General features: G+C 31.7%; 1 protein-coding gene across 2 annotated transcripts in view; it reads right to left on the reverse strand.

The window, feature by feature from the left end:
* Positions 1 to 617: 617 nt before the first annotated feature.
* Positions 618 to 16,493, reverse strand: part of LOC111709191 (A disintegrin and metalloproteinase with thrombospondin motifs 18) — a 62,574-nt gene continuing 46,698 nt past the window's right edge. Inside the window, exons 13-21 of one of the 2 annotated variants that reach the window (XM_023482804.1) lie at positions 13,945 to 14,035; positions 13,075 to 13,151; positions 9,472 to 9,540; positions 7,899 to 7,994; positions 7,470 to 7,701; positions 7,242 to 7,363; positions 6,578 to 6,873; positions 3,526 to 3,598; positions 618 to 1,303 (exon numbers count right to left, since the gene is read on the reverse strand). In XM_023482804.1, the coding sequence (XP_023338572.1) occupies positions 1,210 to 1,303; positions 3,526 to 3,598; positions 6,578 to 6,873; positions 7,242 to 7,363; positions 7,470 to 7,701; positions 7,899 to 7,994; positions 9,472 to 9,540; positions 13,075 to 13,151; positions 13,945 to 14,035 (1,150 nt within the window). In that variant the 3' untranslated portion in view covers positions 618 to 1,209. Of the gene's footprint in view, positions 1,304 to 3,525; positions 3,599 to 6,577; positions 6,874 to 7,125; positions 7,364 to 7,469; positions 7,702 to 7,898; positions 7,995 to 9,471; positions 9,541 to 13,074; positions 13,152 to 13,944; positions 14,036 to 16,493 lie in introns of those variants that run through there. The other variant, XR_002766806.1, reaches the window with a different exon arrangement.

The raw sequence follows: 16,493 nt of genomic DNA on the forward strand, positions 1-16,493 counted from the left end.
CTGGTTAGTTTGCAGGGATACGCTATACCATATCCTTCTCCTCCTGGTTAGTTTGCAGGGATACGCTATACCATATCCTTCTCCTCCTGGTTAGTTTGCAGGGATACGCTATACCATATCCGATCCGATCCATGAAGGAAACACACCTAAGTGTAGGTTATTTTTCGACCTAAAAGTTTTCAGATTTTGGGTAAAAGCGAGTAAACTAGTCAGAAACATAAACAGAAAATTTACCCAATTCGAAATATTTTTGTGTTCACAGTCACATCAAATATGTTGAAACTGTTTTATAATCATGAAAACTGAAAAGGCAAAATAGTATAATATCCCCCCCCCCCTTAAAATTGGGATAAATCTTAGATAATACTAGGCTTTTATGGCGCTTCGCACCCATCTTCTTTGTCAACTTTTAATTGTGGCTTTATCTGTGAGCATCTTCTTTTTGTACAGTATAACATTTTTTTATAGATTTGCGGATTTAATTTTTTTTCGCGCATTTTCAAATTTTAGATAATATAAAGTTACCCTCAAAAGGATAAGAATTTAAAGCACAGAATCAAATCTAGTTGTAAGATTAGATACGTCTGTGAAATCTTGTTGAAAAATTTCACAGAAAATAACAAAAATAGGTTTTTATTTAACTGGTTTAAAATCACAAAATATCTAACATTTACATTGCGATTTGCCAACAAGCACGATTTACATATATATATATACGAGATAAACATGGTTCATAAAAAGTTACTAAATAATTCACGATTTGTTTCATCACTTGATAATGCGTTGTGTTCTTAAAATGTTTTTTTTTTATTATTTCAATTTCACAGGTTCAAATAATGCCATTGGTAAATGACGGGGGTTTGGCACCAAATTTTGCTTCCAAAATTACTCTCAGGGAAGGCTGGCAAAAATACGGGTCTTTAATGTGAAATTTACAGTTTTATGAGTCCTTGTTTTCTGTGTATTATATCCAATGATTGGTTTTATGAGCCATTTTATGATTGGTTTTATGAGTCCATTTTATGATTCACGGTCTTTGAAACCTTAGAACACATGAGTTCTATTTGTTGATTTTTTGAGTTTGTAGATATTGTTTCTTATGATTTTATCTGTGCCAATTTAACAATTTGATTTACAACAGTATGTTTTGTGAGTCGATTTAGACAAGTTTTAAGAGTTCTTCTCTGTCAGTTTTATGAGTCCATCAGCCTATCCGTGAGTAGAGCCAGAACAAAAACGTTTATGTGAGGAACAACAGTTCTTTTCTATATATTTATGCTTACAATACTGATACGCAAAACTTCTGAAAAAAGAGAAAAATGTTATTAGAAAATTCTTTAAATAACTTAAGTGAAAAGAACAAAATAAAATTTATTTCACGTTTTTTTGTTCTTTGATTATCTAATCCTTATATCTTTGCAACCTAATTGCGTAGACCTTTTAAAATTATGATTTCTGATAAATCAAATAATCTAAGTTAAAAATATCAAAAATTTACACCATCAGGTTGACAAGATATTAAGATTAGAAAATTTAAGTTTGTTTGTATCAAAGACGTAATTCCTTAACATAGTAAATTAATTAAAGCAACATAAAATTTTAAATAAAAGATAAACAAAGCAGTTTAACTAAAGATGAAACAAATTAAGTTAAATTGTTGAAAGATTGCAAAATGGAAAAACAGAAAGTTTTTAACTTTTACAAAGTTGAATTAAATCAACAAGGAAGAAAAGGTGGAATGGAAAATTCTTAATTAATTAAAGAGTTAAAGGGACTGTACAGAAAAACACTAATAAAGGGACTGTACAGAAAAATACTTATAAAGGGACTGTACAGAAAAATACTAATAAAAGGACTGTACAGAAAAATATGAATTCAAAAACGATACGTCTTGAAAAAATATTTGAAATAATTGATTAAAATTGTAGATATTAATATAATATGAATTTTTATTAAACTAAACTGCTCATTAATAATCAAAGCTAATAGGTAATACAGCTTTTTGTGTTCATTACAAATTAAATAACTTTCTTATGTTTTGGAGCTTGAGTTCATTTTGGTTTTAACTTAAAACTCATTCAACATTGTCCAACTTCAAACCATAAAATGTGGAGATTTAATAAGAGATTGAAGTTTGCAGCAGCTTATCAGGTAGAGCAGAGGCCACCGGAGGGAATGTTTTTTATTTATTCAATGCTAAATACTCCATCGGAGGGATGGTAATTAATACTCAGAACACAAATTCTCTTCCGGAGGGATAGTAATTAACACTCACAACACTGATTACTCCGTCGGAGGGATGGTATTTGCCCTTGTGACACTAATTACTCCATCGGAGGGATGGTAAGGAAACTAATTACTCCCCCAAAGGGATGGTATTTAACACTCAGGACACTAATTAATTTATCTGAAGGATGGTAATTAACACTCAGAACACTAACTACTCCACCGGAGGGATGTTAATCAACACTAAGTACACTTATTACTCCATTGGAGGGATGATAATTAACAATTTTGGAATACTTATTACTCCATCAGAGTGATTGTAATTAACAGTAAGGACACTAATTACTACATCGCATGGGTGGTAATTAATTTAATTAATGTCTTCAGTGTTTATTACCATCCTTCTGGTGGAGTAATTAATGTCTTCAGTGTTAATTACCATCCTTCTGGTGGAGTAATTAATGTTTTCAGTGTTAATTACCATCCCTCTGATGGAGTAATTAATGTCTTCAGTGTTAATTACCATTCCTCTGGTGGAGTAATTATTGTCCTGAATGTTAATTACCATCCCTCCGATGGAGTAATTAATGTACTGAGTGTTAATTACCATCCCTCTGATGGAGTAATTATTGTCCTGAGTGTTAATTACCATCCCTCCGATGGAGTAATTAATGTACTGAGTGTTAATTACCATTCCTCTGGTGGAGTAATTATTGTCCTGAATGTTAATTACCATCCCTCTGATGGAGTAATTATTGTCCTGAATGTTAATTACCATCCCTCCGATGGAGTAATTAATGTACTGAGTGTTAATTACCATCCCTCCGATGGAGTAATTAGTGTACTGAGTTTTAAATTACTATTCCTCCGAAGGAAATAATTTCCCTCCGGCGGCCTCCGCTCCAGCATGGCGGAGGGAGGAGGGAACCGAATATGCTGCTGCAAACTTCAATCTCTCAAATATTAAGACTTAAAGGAAATTAAATTTCAAGTAACCCTACATTCATGAAAGAATGACAACGCCCAATTTATAACGGTACTCTTGAAACCATTATCCTGAACATTAATATGGAAGATAAGCTGCTGTTTTTCTAAGTTTAAAAGTGTTTTATTTTGTTAATTCTATATGTTTCTTGCAGTAGAATTGTAGAAACCACAATTAAAAATAATTAGTTTAAAAAAAATAAACTTTGATATGTGATTTATACAAGGCTGCCGTTTTGATTAATATTGCCATCTTTGCATGGAGATTGTAGTCTCACTTGAAATTACGCTTACAGTCCCTTTGATAAAGATTACCTTAAAAATGCTTTACAAGAGAGACTACCAGCAATATTTGTTATTCGATCCTCACATCCTTCCTCTAACAGATCTAAATAAACAAATTTGATTATCTAATATGTTTAAGGGTGAGTATGGTTGAGATACAGGGGTATTCATGAAGAATGAGACTGTAAAGACGATCTCAAGGGTAAATTAAGCCTTCTGCCTTAAATCTAGTCGTTTAATGGCTTATTCAATAATTTGACAAAGGAATTAGCAAGTTTACATTTGCTGGGAATTATGAATTGAATGAATGAGACGGTAAGAATTCTGTACAGTCGTCTCAGAAGTCTCATTCTTTGATGGTAACTCTGTCAGTAATCATTTGTAACAATTCAAGAATTTGTCAATTTTCGTTAAATCTTTTAAATATATTTTTGGAAAATTTTATTTAAAAGGAAAAAGACTAGGCTAGGCTAGACTGCAATTGACATAAAAAATTAATTTTAACAAAATTTGAAATCTAAAGCATTTAAAAAATAATTTAACATATAAAAAATAAGTTGACATTTAAAAATTGAACCCTACTCCGGGAAGAGACAGAGGTATTATTGCTTGGAACTTACAAAAATGGTTAAAGTGTTACGCCCCGTATCTAATTTATTGTCAGTATAGGATGGAATATAACCAGTTTTTAAAAACAGTTGGGTACATTTAGTACTAAGGGGTAGAGATGGACATGATTTTGTGAAAGACCAACATTTTTTGTGATTAATGGTGTCTTTCAAAAAAAAATTACAATGGACGTACAATTTTAAAAATGATAATTTTTTTAAACGAACAATTTTAAATTGTCTGACCGATCTTTAAATTGTCTGACTGATCTTTTCCAAATTTTCCAATATATTTTTTAAAAACAATTTTATTGAACAAATGATTTAACTGAATGAACGATTTTACTAAACGATCGTTCAATGAAAAAAACTAAAAAAAAGACGGAAAGTTTTAAGTGAACGATAATTGGACACTGGTCAAATGTAGGTTTTTTAGTCAAAATACAAGGTACTCTATTTTTTTCTTCTGCATATAATTTGTATGACTATTCTCGAATGTAAGACAACTTTAGTGAATTTGTAGCCGTAGCCCATTCCAAAAAAAAATAAAAATATTTATTTCACCTTAAAATACACTTAATTTGACAAAGCATCCTTAAAAGATACATAAATATAGAGAAATGCATGATTTTATTTCTTCCAGACAAATTTATCAAAACAAAATAACATCTTAATGTAACTATCTAAGGAATCAGACTCGCATACTGGAATAAGTTACAACAGATTTGTGCAGTGTGGCGCCATGAGACGTGTGGGTTTCTGAAAACACAAAACCTAGATAACGTTTTCTTCATATTCTTGTGAACACTCTCTGATGTTTGTTCTGCAAAAAATCCAAGAGGTTTCTGAATCTTGTTTAGGAACTCTTCTAAATGAAATTGTATGATGTGTCCTTTCCATCCAAACGAGAGATTCAACTTAAACTTTTCCTTCACATATTCCTTCACAACCTTGTTTTTGCTTTGGTTATCAATGTTAAAATTTAGATCTTATGGAAACTTTATTTAAAACAATTTACACTGTAATAAAATTATTTCCAAGAGCATTTCCTGAATTGTTTCTATAAATTTGTGTATGCTAGCTGAATAGGTTGGAGAGAGGTTCATTCCAAAACAATCCTCAACAACTAAATAATTTTCAATTTAAATAATATTTCTATATCTTGCATTTCTAATCTTTAAATAAATAATTTTAAATTACTTAATTTAAACATTTAAAGTGAAGTTTATATTTTTCGTTAGTGTTTCATGATTTAAATTCTATATAGCTTTGAGTCAATCGAATACAAATGAAAATGAGTATTTGTCACAACTCTGATTTTCTAATCCTTATATCTTTGCAACCCAATATCTTAAACATTAGATTTACTTCAAATTCTGTTTGATAAAATAATCTAAGTTTGAAATATCAAAGGTTTACATAATCAGTATGCAAAAATATAGGGATTAGAAAATTTCAGTTTGTGGCAAAGGCTCAATTCCTTCTGAAGCATATTTACACAAATTCATAAAATGGTTTATAAACTTTACCTGCTGAAAACCTTTTCAGTAAAAGCACGAGAGGTTGGAATTCTTGAAAATCATGTTTTATGTATTCATCTAATTCATTCAATTTCTTCAAAAGCTTGGAACTATTTTTTCCGTCTAAACCTCCACCATTGTAACCATGCCAAAAAATCCCATTCTCAGTAAACCAAGTTTGAAGAGATGGCTGAACTTTCATGATATTTACAGTGTTGGTTACAATATTCATTAGCAAATGAAGTTCAGGGATAGGAACAACTTCCAAAACCAGTTTTTCATCAGGTTCATTCAACAGAACAGGATTTATAACATTCTTGNTTTTCTCTTCTCTTTTGGCATCCTGACTGTACTTTTTAGAATGTTTTGCGGATTTTTTTGAAAAAATTTCGCGGATTTTCTGATATATTTTTCATAATTGAAAAAAAATTATTAATATATTTTATATTAATATTTCTTAAAAAGGGCTACCCTTTGCAATTCGATAAAGATGTCAAACATTTAAGAATAGACAACGAAATTATATGCAGAAGAAAAAAATAGAGTACCTTGTATTTTGACTAAAAAACCTACATTTGACCAGTGTGGAGGGAGTGTAAAGAAATAAAAAAAATCCAAAAACCTGTGCATGGTTTAATATTCAAATTTTAACAAATATTTGGATACAAAAATAATACTGGATTGAATGCAGCAATAATTTAAACTCTAATTTATCCTAATTTAAAATTTAGGCCATACTTAAAATTTGCTAAAATTATGCAAAGCATTTATATCTGCCAATATACAAAGACTTGAAATCAGATCTAACTGTTTGCACAATATGATGCAAAACGTAATATTGAAACAAAATAGGTTTTGCAATCACAAACATATCTAAACTCAATGTAGCAACTCATCTTTCCCAAATAAAAACCCAAGACGCCCAGGAAATGATGTAGTTTAAAAACAACTCACCTAATTCATTTAATTCATCATCATCGACCCTTTCCTCTAGTTCTTTTTCCTCAACAGAAGATTTCGTTGTAGTAGTTGGTGGAGGAGCTGTTGTAGTTGTAGTTGTTGAAACTATTATTGATGCTGTGGTTGTTGTTGAAGACGTTGAAGATAACTCCGCTTGTCGATCCATCAGTTTCAACTGAAGACGTCTCCACCATGGCAATGTAGTGGATTGAGGAGGGGTTGGAGGGGTAGGAGTAGGATAGGAGGGAGGAGTAGGAGAAGGTTGGGAGGAAGGAAGATCCCAGTCAATCCTATTGCAGGGAAGGTTTGAATAAAGAAGAAATGTACATAAATATAGCATTATATCAAGATTACAAATGTGTGTGAAACTGGAAAGCAAAACAACAAAGTTTAAACATCTTAAAATGAAGAAGAGAGTTTCTAAAGAGTATGTACTAAATCACAATTAACTGACTATTGAAATGACTAGAATCGTTGCAGAATTTGAACAATTATGTTGCGGCGGTGAAAATATTCACATTTTGTAATCTTAACGTATTTACACAAAGAAGAAAGAACAGCAAGATCATAACATGCAGGGTTAGTGTTTCATGGTTAAAGGAAGTATAGAGAAGATGAAGGCTAGGCTCGGATGACTCTATGTCCATGATTTCTGAACCTATGCTTGTCAGGCACTTCCTCAAAGGTTGTACTAATTGCTGTTCCAGTTCTTCGGAGGAAGGCATCTCCGTAGTCGATTGCGTTCTCATTTTCAGATATACATTTGCCGTTCAAACACATCTAAACAAATATATAGAATTCTGATAAGATGTGCTCTTCATGTCTGCTTTAAACCCAAATCCAATTCTGTACTTTCAATGAAGAATTTAGATGTTTTAAATTGTACCTGATTGTCACCACAGCGTGAACCTTCTGCTGCAGGTCGATATGATACACAGTATCCAGACCCGGCATCAAAACAGAACAACTGAGCGCACACGCGGTCGTCTTTAAAACAGGCAGATGTTCCTCGATCCTTGCGGCATTGTGCATCAAGAGAAAGCAGTTTTCCCGGGAGAACACGTGGCAGGCTTTCATCTTCGTGAGGGGAATTGTACATGCAGGTGGCAGTTTCTCCACTAAAAAGAAAGATTTTATTAAAACCCCATAATTCAGTACTTGTTTAAATAGATACGGCGCTTTACAAAAATGAATAATATTGATCTGAATTAGTTCAAATTACTGCAATTCTACCTGATTTCTCATTGGACAATTATCAAAAATGCTGACCAATAAAATATTTTGAATCAATTTGAATCAGTTTTGTTCATCTTACTTGAGAAAATGATGGAATTGATTGACCGTGCAGTAGCTCCACTTAAACCCTTTACTGGTGTGACGGAGATCACTCATGATGTAACCATCCTCCCATCTACAAATATATAAATCAGTTAAAGAGACTGTTCAATATTTCAAGGGATCCCTTCACAACGGTTTCCTTATTACCTTTTACAGAGCATCAGAGTAACCACAATTGAAAATAATCAATTTTCAGGCAGCAAAACAAGAATAAGATGAGAGAAACTGACGCTGATATTCGTATTTTTATGATAAAATGGATCACTCTCAATTTTGTTTTCTCTGTAAAGGGATTAGCGGATTTATGTGCTAGACGGAAAGCAGGAAATTAAGCGAATATAACACATTTTAAGGTAGAAAAACAAGAATAACTTTATTATTATTGATCTGATAAATGTTGGGAATCAGGAATTACGAGTAGAGTCTCTGTAAACTATGTACGTCTCTTAGTAAATGACTTTTTGTCTCAAATTTGAAACATAATGAAGAACGAAAAAAAATCTTAAAATTGCTCATAGCTTCTAAAATAAAATTTCCTTTCATCAGAGCAGAAAACTTTAGAATGGTGGATATCGGTGGATATCGAGATTAATGCTTGGTCCTCTCTTTTTCTTAATATCGAGACTAACCTAATCTTGTACTTGCATTCTGAAAAGTGTATAAAATTCAACCAATCAGAGTCGTGTGTATGAATCCGAAAAATTTGAAATTTTGCACGCCATTTAAGATTAATATACAGAAACGGGAGAGACTCTCTAATTTTGAAAAAAACGGTTGTTGATTTTTCTCTACTATATCCAAGAAAGAACGGTTTAAGAAGAAAATCAAAAGTGTGTCCATTGGATACTCAGATTAAGTAATCGGAGTAAAGGATATCTCATTCTAAATTTTCCTCTCGTCAGGTATACAAAATACGTTTCAATGCTAATTGTTTATATCTCCCCAGAATTTTTTTTTCTATATTTAACAAAGGTGAAAAAGTTGCATTATTAATAAGCATGCTTTATAAAAGGTTAGCAGTATATGTTTAGGGTCATGGAATTTTTGGAATTTAATCTAGAGATTGAGAAAAAGAGGAGATCAGCATTAATCTCAACATCCGCAATTCAAAAATTCCCAGCTCTGTGTAAAGTTTATTGACAGGGTGTCCTACATCATATTAAACTAAATACCGAGCTAAATGGATACCACTGTTTATAGTTTAAATGAATTTATCAGGTTTTTTAGAAATATCTATCTATCTTTAATCAACTAAATATTAGATAGATCATTTTAAACTTTGTAAGCGCTTCACAGTGAACTACATAGAAGGTAAAATTGATGATATATGGTACGTCGTTGTGACCTTGTAACTCCTCTAGATTGGTATAAAGAGAGCAAAATTATCCAAAACGCAAATTCAATATTTGAAATCAATTCTCATATATTGTCCACTCTAGAATGATGATTTTGAAAATCGGGTTTTAAAAATTATTCAACAAATTTAACAAAAATTCTGCAGTAAACTAATAAGTTAAATTAATGATGTAGTTAATGATGAACAAGCTGACCTGCATTTAACAGCTCCTGGACCTCCTAGGTAGGAGGGGGGAGGAGAACCATCATGAACAGCTCCAAGTCTAAATATTAAGTTTTTTTTAAATATTTAGTTTTTTTATTTTAATTTTAACAATATTCTACATTCGTGTTCCATCATATTCGGCTAACACAGATTTAAAGGAAAACAGACGTTATTTAAAATATAATTCAGATTTCATTGTTTAGTTTTCTGGTTTAGGACTTATATCACAATTCACAGTTAACACGTGCACATAATTTGCATCTGGACATAATTTGCATCTGGATTTGTAAAAAAAGAAAATGACTAAAAACTTTAATTGTCTTTTTGGATATAAAAACCATTCAAGATCATTCCGATGTGTATTGTTCAAAAATGTTTTGATTTATTGAAAGATTTTTCGTTATTGACATCATTCTTGACTTGATATAATCTATTGACATCATTCTTGACTGGATATAATCTATTTTAAGTTCAGAGTTAAGGATTTTGAAGAAGGTTAAGCATTATATTTTAACTGATACTTAGTTTTTCTTTTTAATGTTTTAGATCTAAATCGGAAAATAAAAAGTGCAAGTACAAATGTCTAAAAAAACATTTATAATTTGTAAAGCTTTTAACACAGAATTTGTAATAATTAGAGCTTTAAAGGATTTATAGTTTTAGTGCTCATTTTACACATCACTAGGGTTTCCAACCAACAAAACCTTTTGCGAAAAAATGCAAAATTTCGCGAAAATTTTCGTTCGTATTTGGCATTTTTTTACGAAAATAAATTTTCCGAAAGGAAGCGAAAACGATGCGGAATTTCGTGAAAAAAAATTTGCATAAAATTGCGAAATTTGCATGAACAAAAAATGCAAAATTTCCCGGAAAAAAACCGAATATTTTAGCATTATTAGTTTTATTTCGCGTTTTTTTTTCACCGAAAATTTTCGATTTTTTTTTTCTTCGAACGGAATGCGAAAAAATATGAATTTTCGGCGAAAAACAAATTTCGTGAAAGGATTTCCCAATTTCGCTGGAAAGCCTACACCTAGCTTTTAATCCTGTCCAGTCCTTTGAAAAACTGGTTTAAGTTTGGAGTGTCTGGAGCTAAACCTTTACATGGTGAATACAAGAATTAGAATTTCTCGACATTTGAATAGAATCCATTCTCTCAATACTTCAACCATTGATTGATCAGTGTTCCGTCCGCGCTTTCATCCAGGCAATCAATCAATCACTTTTTATTCATTCAGCAATTCATCTGGTTGTATTAATATTGTTTTCAGTGGTCCTCACAATAGTCTGGAATATAAAAATGTCTTTCTCTTAAAAAGAGCAGGCGTTATCCATTTTTGTCAACTCTATTTTAGTGTAAAATGTTTTTATTAATTTTAGGTTGGACGATAAATGCACAAAATATTGATCTCTCTTATTGAAGAAGAGATTAATGAATTGCAAAGAGAAGATTATTGTTATCTCATATACCCTTGATTTTAAGGGAGTAATAGTTAATCAGACATGCTAATCTATGAACGAAGGGTCCCTTATAATTACGTCTAAATGCAGTCCTTTTAAAAGCACTGTTAGATGAAATATATATTGAATATATATGGTGAATATGTATGGAAGGATGTTTAAACTGTTCCAAATAAAGATTCTGATATCAAAATATTTGAAAATTTATGAATAATATTTAAATCTTCACATTACAAAGTAAATTATTCAAATTAAGTTTATCATGATTATAAATGAATAAATAATTCTAATTTTCATCAATTTAAGGTAATATATTTTCCTTTGTACTTTAAATCATAAGAAATCTTATTTTGATACAAGAAACCTCAACATTTCGAAACTACTGACATTTTTTACGAAATTGTTAAATTAATAATTTTGAACAAAATGTTAATTGTTTTCGGACAATATCAGAAGTTTGATATGAATGTTAAGTTTAGCTAATTTAAATATATGTTATGAGGGTCAATATGTAGAGAATAGGTGATATATACAGGTCTAAATATCAGTGCAGTTCCGTTCCAACAACAAGCGTTTATAATTTCACTCCAAATCATATCTTGGAGCAACAACAATATAAGAAAATAAACATAAATTTGTAATTTATCCTCTTAAAAGAAATTGAGTCTTTGCCACAAACTTAAATCTTCTATCTTTACATCTTTCCAAATTGATGGTGTAAACTTAGATTAATTGATATCACGGGCAGCCGTAGTACATTTGAATTTCCGAGACGGGTCAACTTCTCCGGTCCCAGTTTGTACTGTATCGCCCGGACATTGGGTAAATAAAGCAGACACGTAAAAGGACTAGCCGGTGCAACAAGGTTGACGCGGTTAGACTGAAGGTTGAATTTACTTTTACTGAAGGGTCAGGGGTGCGTGATATTACTGTAATTCATAGTTCTACGAAATTTGGGTTGCAAAGATATAGGAATCAGGAAATCAGAGTTTGTTGCAAATAATCCTTTGGGGTTTCTCTCCATTTTGCTCCGACATTTTTAGAAAAATGTTGAAATTCAAGATGGCTGAATATTCCGTTTTGTAAACATTTAATCCAGCACGTCAAAACAAGGACAACATGGATAAAAATTAATTCAACTATTTCAATGTGTGGGTCGGAAGGGGGAGGGGGGGGGNATATTATTCATTGTTATTATTATTATTATTTATATTATTCAACTATTTCAATGTGTGGGTCGGAAGGGGGAGGGGGGGGGTGGAAGGGTGATGGATTAAGAGATGTAAATTATGATAAATTGCTAGAAGACCGATAACAGAGTAAAGTTTTCTAAATAGAACCAAAAATTTAAACCAAGGAAAAAAGTAAAAACAAAAATATTTTTAAAAACATTTCTTTTATTTGAATGCAACCCTGGCTGCCCATTTATTGTTTTATAACTATTTTTATAACATAATTTATAAACAAAAGATCTTGTTTTTAACCCCGAGAAGTCAATGTCCTCCAAAGTGACCATGAGTCCCCGAATGGGCGTTTTAAGATCAAACCGTCTGATATTCAAAAACCCTGTTTGGTGTTTAAAATGGATCTGTATAACTCACATTTAATACAAGTTCGAAATCATTAAAATCAGTTTTAAATTCAAAAATGGTGATTTACAAGAAAAATAGAAACCCATATAAGGATATTATATTCTGCACAGTTTTGAATTTAAAGAAATTGAATTCCGAGCCTCAAACTCAAATTTTTCAATTTGTGAAATATTGAAAGCACTGCTAGATATCCTCTTTTTATTACTCTTGACACTAATCCAATCTTACGTAAATATCCGGGAAATTGTCAAAACTGCAGCCAACCAGAGTGTTGATTGTAGAACAATCATAAGTTAAGAAAATTCAAAATTTTGGCGCTTAATCAATGAGAAAACTCTCAGTGGTCCATTGGGATATCATAAAGAGAAGATTAGACAGGAAGTCAAAAGTGTCGACATTGGATACAGAGATTTATTAATCGGAATTCAGGGATTTATCCAAAACAAGAGTTTTCAGCTCGATGGTTGCAAAAGCAAACCGATTATAAAATTAGAGTTTGAGACGATTTATCATGTTTGTTGATATTATACAATACTTACAAGTGTCCAAGTTCATGAGCTGCAACAATAATTCCTGAGAATCCCCCTGTATCCTCCACTATAGCTACACTGTTCACCTAGATATTCATTAAACATGAGCCGAGACAATTATTCCTGAGAATACCCCTGTATCCTCTACTACAGCTACACTGTTGACCTAGATATTCATTAAACATGAGACATTAATTCCTGAGAATCCACCTCTGTATCCTCTACTATAGCTACAATGTTCACCTAGATATTCATTAAACATGAGACATTAATTCCTGAGAATCCACCTCTGTATCCTCTACTATAGCTACAATGTTCACCTAGATATTCATTAAACATGAGACATTAATTCCTGAGAATCCACGTGAATCCTGTACTATAGCTACACTATAGTAATCATATCACTCTATAAATAGATTGTCAATTGAAATTACATTATGATCGCTAAATTTTAGATTTTATGATTATAGTGGTTAAACCCTTCAATCAATTTTTCTGCAAATATGATTTCTCGAAACGTGATTGCTAGAAACTGAGATACAAGAAATAGAAATACTGCATCCTTTCTAAACAAATAATTAACGAAACCTATACATTATTTCGACGTTTTACATTTTTTTGAATGTTTGTAGTCCCCCCTTCCATACAACAAGATAAACAGCGTTTGTAGCCATGACGTTAACAGCAATCATATCTCCAGAACTACAGGGTTACCCACACAGAATGATACTGTAAAGACGACCTGAAACTCTTTAAATCTGACGATTCCAAGGTTGGTTAAAGTCTACAGTTGCAAGGAACCGATATCCTAAGGAAACATACTTATAAATGTTGTACAGTCGTCTATGGGTAACCCTGTATTTTATAAAGTTATCAAACCTTCTCTAATCTCTTGTTAACAACACAGGCTCCACCCACGTAGGCAAACCCAGCTGTTCCTCGGTTACAGTCACCGTGCCGGGTCTTCCGCCTGAATTATATAAAATAAAATATTAAAGGGATTTAATGTCACCCTCTCTACTAAGTAATGGAAATAATAAATTTTTAATATAAAAAACATGGATATCTATTTTTGTCAACCATTAACTATGAAACATGTATGTAAAGTCGTCTTTAACTTAGAACCTCCTCTCGGAGACACTAAAGTCCAAACCAAATAATTTAAAGCGACCTGATCAGATAAAGCTTATAATGGTACCATTGTAAATCAGACATTGTCATTTTTGCATGGAGGGTCACTTGAAATTAAGCTTTAATACAAACCCATTAAAAAATAGAAAAGCTGGAAACTATAGACCTAGGTCGTAAAGTCGGATACAAGTCAAACTAATGTAAAGGAATTGAGTCTTTTCCTCAAACTCTAATTTTCTAATCTCTATATCTTCGCGACTTGATATTTTAAACTTATAATTGTTATCTAATAGATCTTGTAACAGACATATTTAAGGTCTACGAAGATAGGGATCAGAAAATTGTGTCAAAGACTTAATTCCTTTCATGTTAGGTTAACATCTTACACGTTGTCAATGGAAAGAACAAATAAGTTTTGAATTTATAATTTGTAACAATTATTATTATTCATTGTTATTATTATTATTATTTATATTATTATTATTATTATTATTAGTGGTATCATGGCCATCATAAATTTACTACATTAAGTCCCATAAGCCACTTGTCCCCCCTGGCCTGGGGGGGGCCTCAAGCTCTAATCATATGTAGTGATATATCCTGGTATCCTGGTATCCTGGTATATATATCTATATCAATGATTATTTTCCCATGAATTTGGCTCCTCTGCTCTGCTCGTATCTTCAACTTAACAAACTTCATCTTTCATATCCGCTGGAACATCGTATTTCATATTTCCGAATATTACCGGATATCTCCGGGTATTTACAGAAATATCCGGCTATTTGATCCTTTTAAAGGGACTATTAAGGTAAAGTAAGTTATAATAAAACATAATAGGAGCGTGGTTAAAATTTCTAGTTTAAAATTTGTTTAAACTTTAATTTAAATACAATATCACATAAATATGAGTTTTCGTATAAATTTAAGACAGTTTTAAATCAATTTCTCGAGACAGGGACATCAGATAGATCTAATATTGGTCGCGATCAACTCCTAAAATTGTTAGGCTTCAACCTATACCCCACTTTAATTTTACTTTAACAGTCCCTTTAATAAATCAGGAAGGTTATAAACCGCAATGAATGTAAGGCAAGGAAAGTCATTTCAGTGGTGTACGAATTTTTTGTACTGCAGTGTACTGTCTTTGGACTCTAGTGTAAACACAAGAGTAGGGGTGTCACAGCCTGACATGGGATCCATCTTTCAAATAAAAAATCAATGATATATTGTGGTCATAGGAATTTATAACATAAATGATCAAAATTAAAAAAACTTTAAGTCATTCAATATTTTACTAAGGCTGTGGAAAAACTTCTGCATTTTTAATTATTTAACAATGAGACCCAATAAATGTACAAATTGGATCACAACGTCTTTTTTGTTGAAAAAAAATCTCAAGAACAGAAATAAACTATCAACAATAAACTATATTATGGTCGTTTTTGGGTAAGGAATATATAATATATAATGAATGTAAGAGACAAATGTATCGAAATAAATGTAATAGACAAATGTATTTAAATATGTAATTAAAGTAAGAGACAAATGTATATATTCCAATATATAATAAATGGAAGAGGGAGAAGTAATGATCAAAAGGCATCATAATTATAACTAAGAAAAAGCCCCAAAACCAAAGAAAATTTTACAAATAAACGGAGGAGAAAACTTGAATTTGCACAGAAAAATCAAAGATTGAGATGATGAGCATGAAAATTTAAAAGATTGGACGATTGATAATTTTTTTTAATCACTTACCCTCCAAATAAATGTTTTCACAGACAGTACTAAGGAGAAGTAAATTCTCCATTGAACCCCCACTGCAGTATGGAAACAGTACAACAAAATGGCCGTTTTACACTTTTTTCTAGTAAATTCCTCTCTAATTTATATTCTATTCTCTTTGCGGAAATCTCAATTATGTGTGTTTACATAAAATGTGAACTGCAGTACAATTTTTGTGTAAACGACTATATGAAGGCTTAAGAAATTTTTAAATCATTCTGTAATTTAAATTTGGACCCTATTATGACGCTATACGCATTGATTCTAGAAAAATAGCTGTTGCATTATGTTGACAAATACTAGATTGAGTCTAACCTAACCAAACTTCTAGCCCCACCCTGAGTAAAACCGAACCCAACCAAGAATCAATGTTTTACAAACCAACCTTAAACCACACTCTTGATGTGTTGGTAAATATTTTAGTTCATAAAACTACAAAGAGGGGCTGGTTCTTGGAGAGTTTTTGGGTGTGGGGGAGGTAGGGGGTGAAGAGGTAATAGGAGGGGTGA

Source organism: Eurytemora carolleeae, unplaced genomic scaffold, assembly GCF_000591075.1.
Source record: "Eurytemora carolleeae unplaced genomic scaffold, Eaff_2.0 scaffold550, whole genome shotgun sequence".
NCBI classification, from domain to species: domain Eukaryota; kingdom Metazoa; phylum Arthropoda; class Copepoda; order Calanoida; family Temoridae; genus Eurytemora; species Eurytemora carolleeae.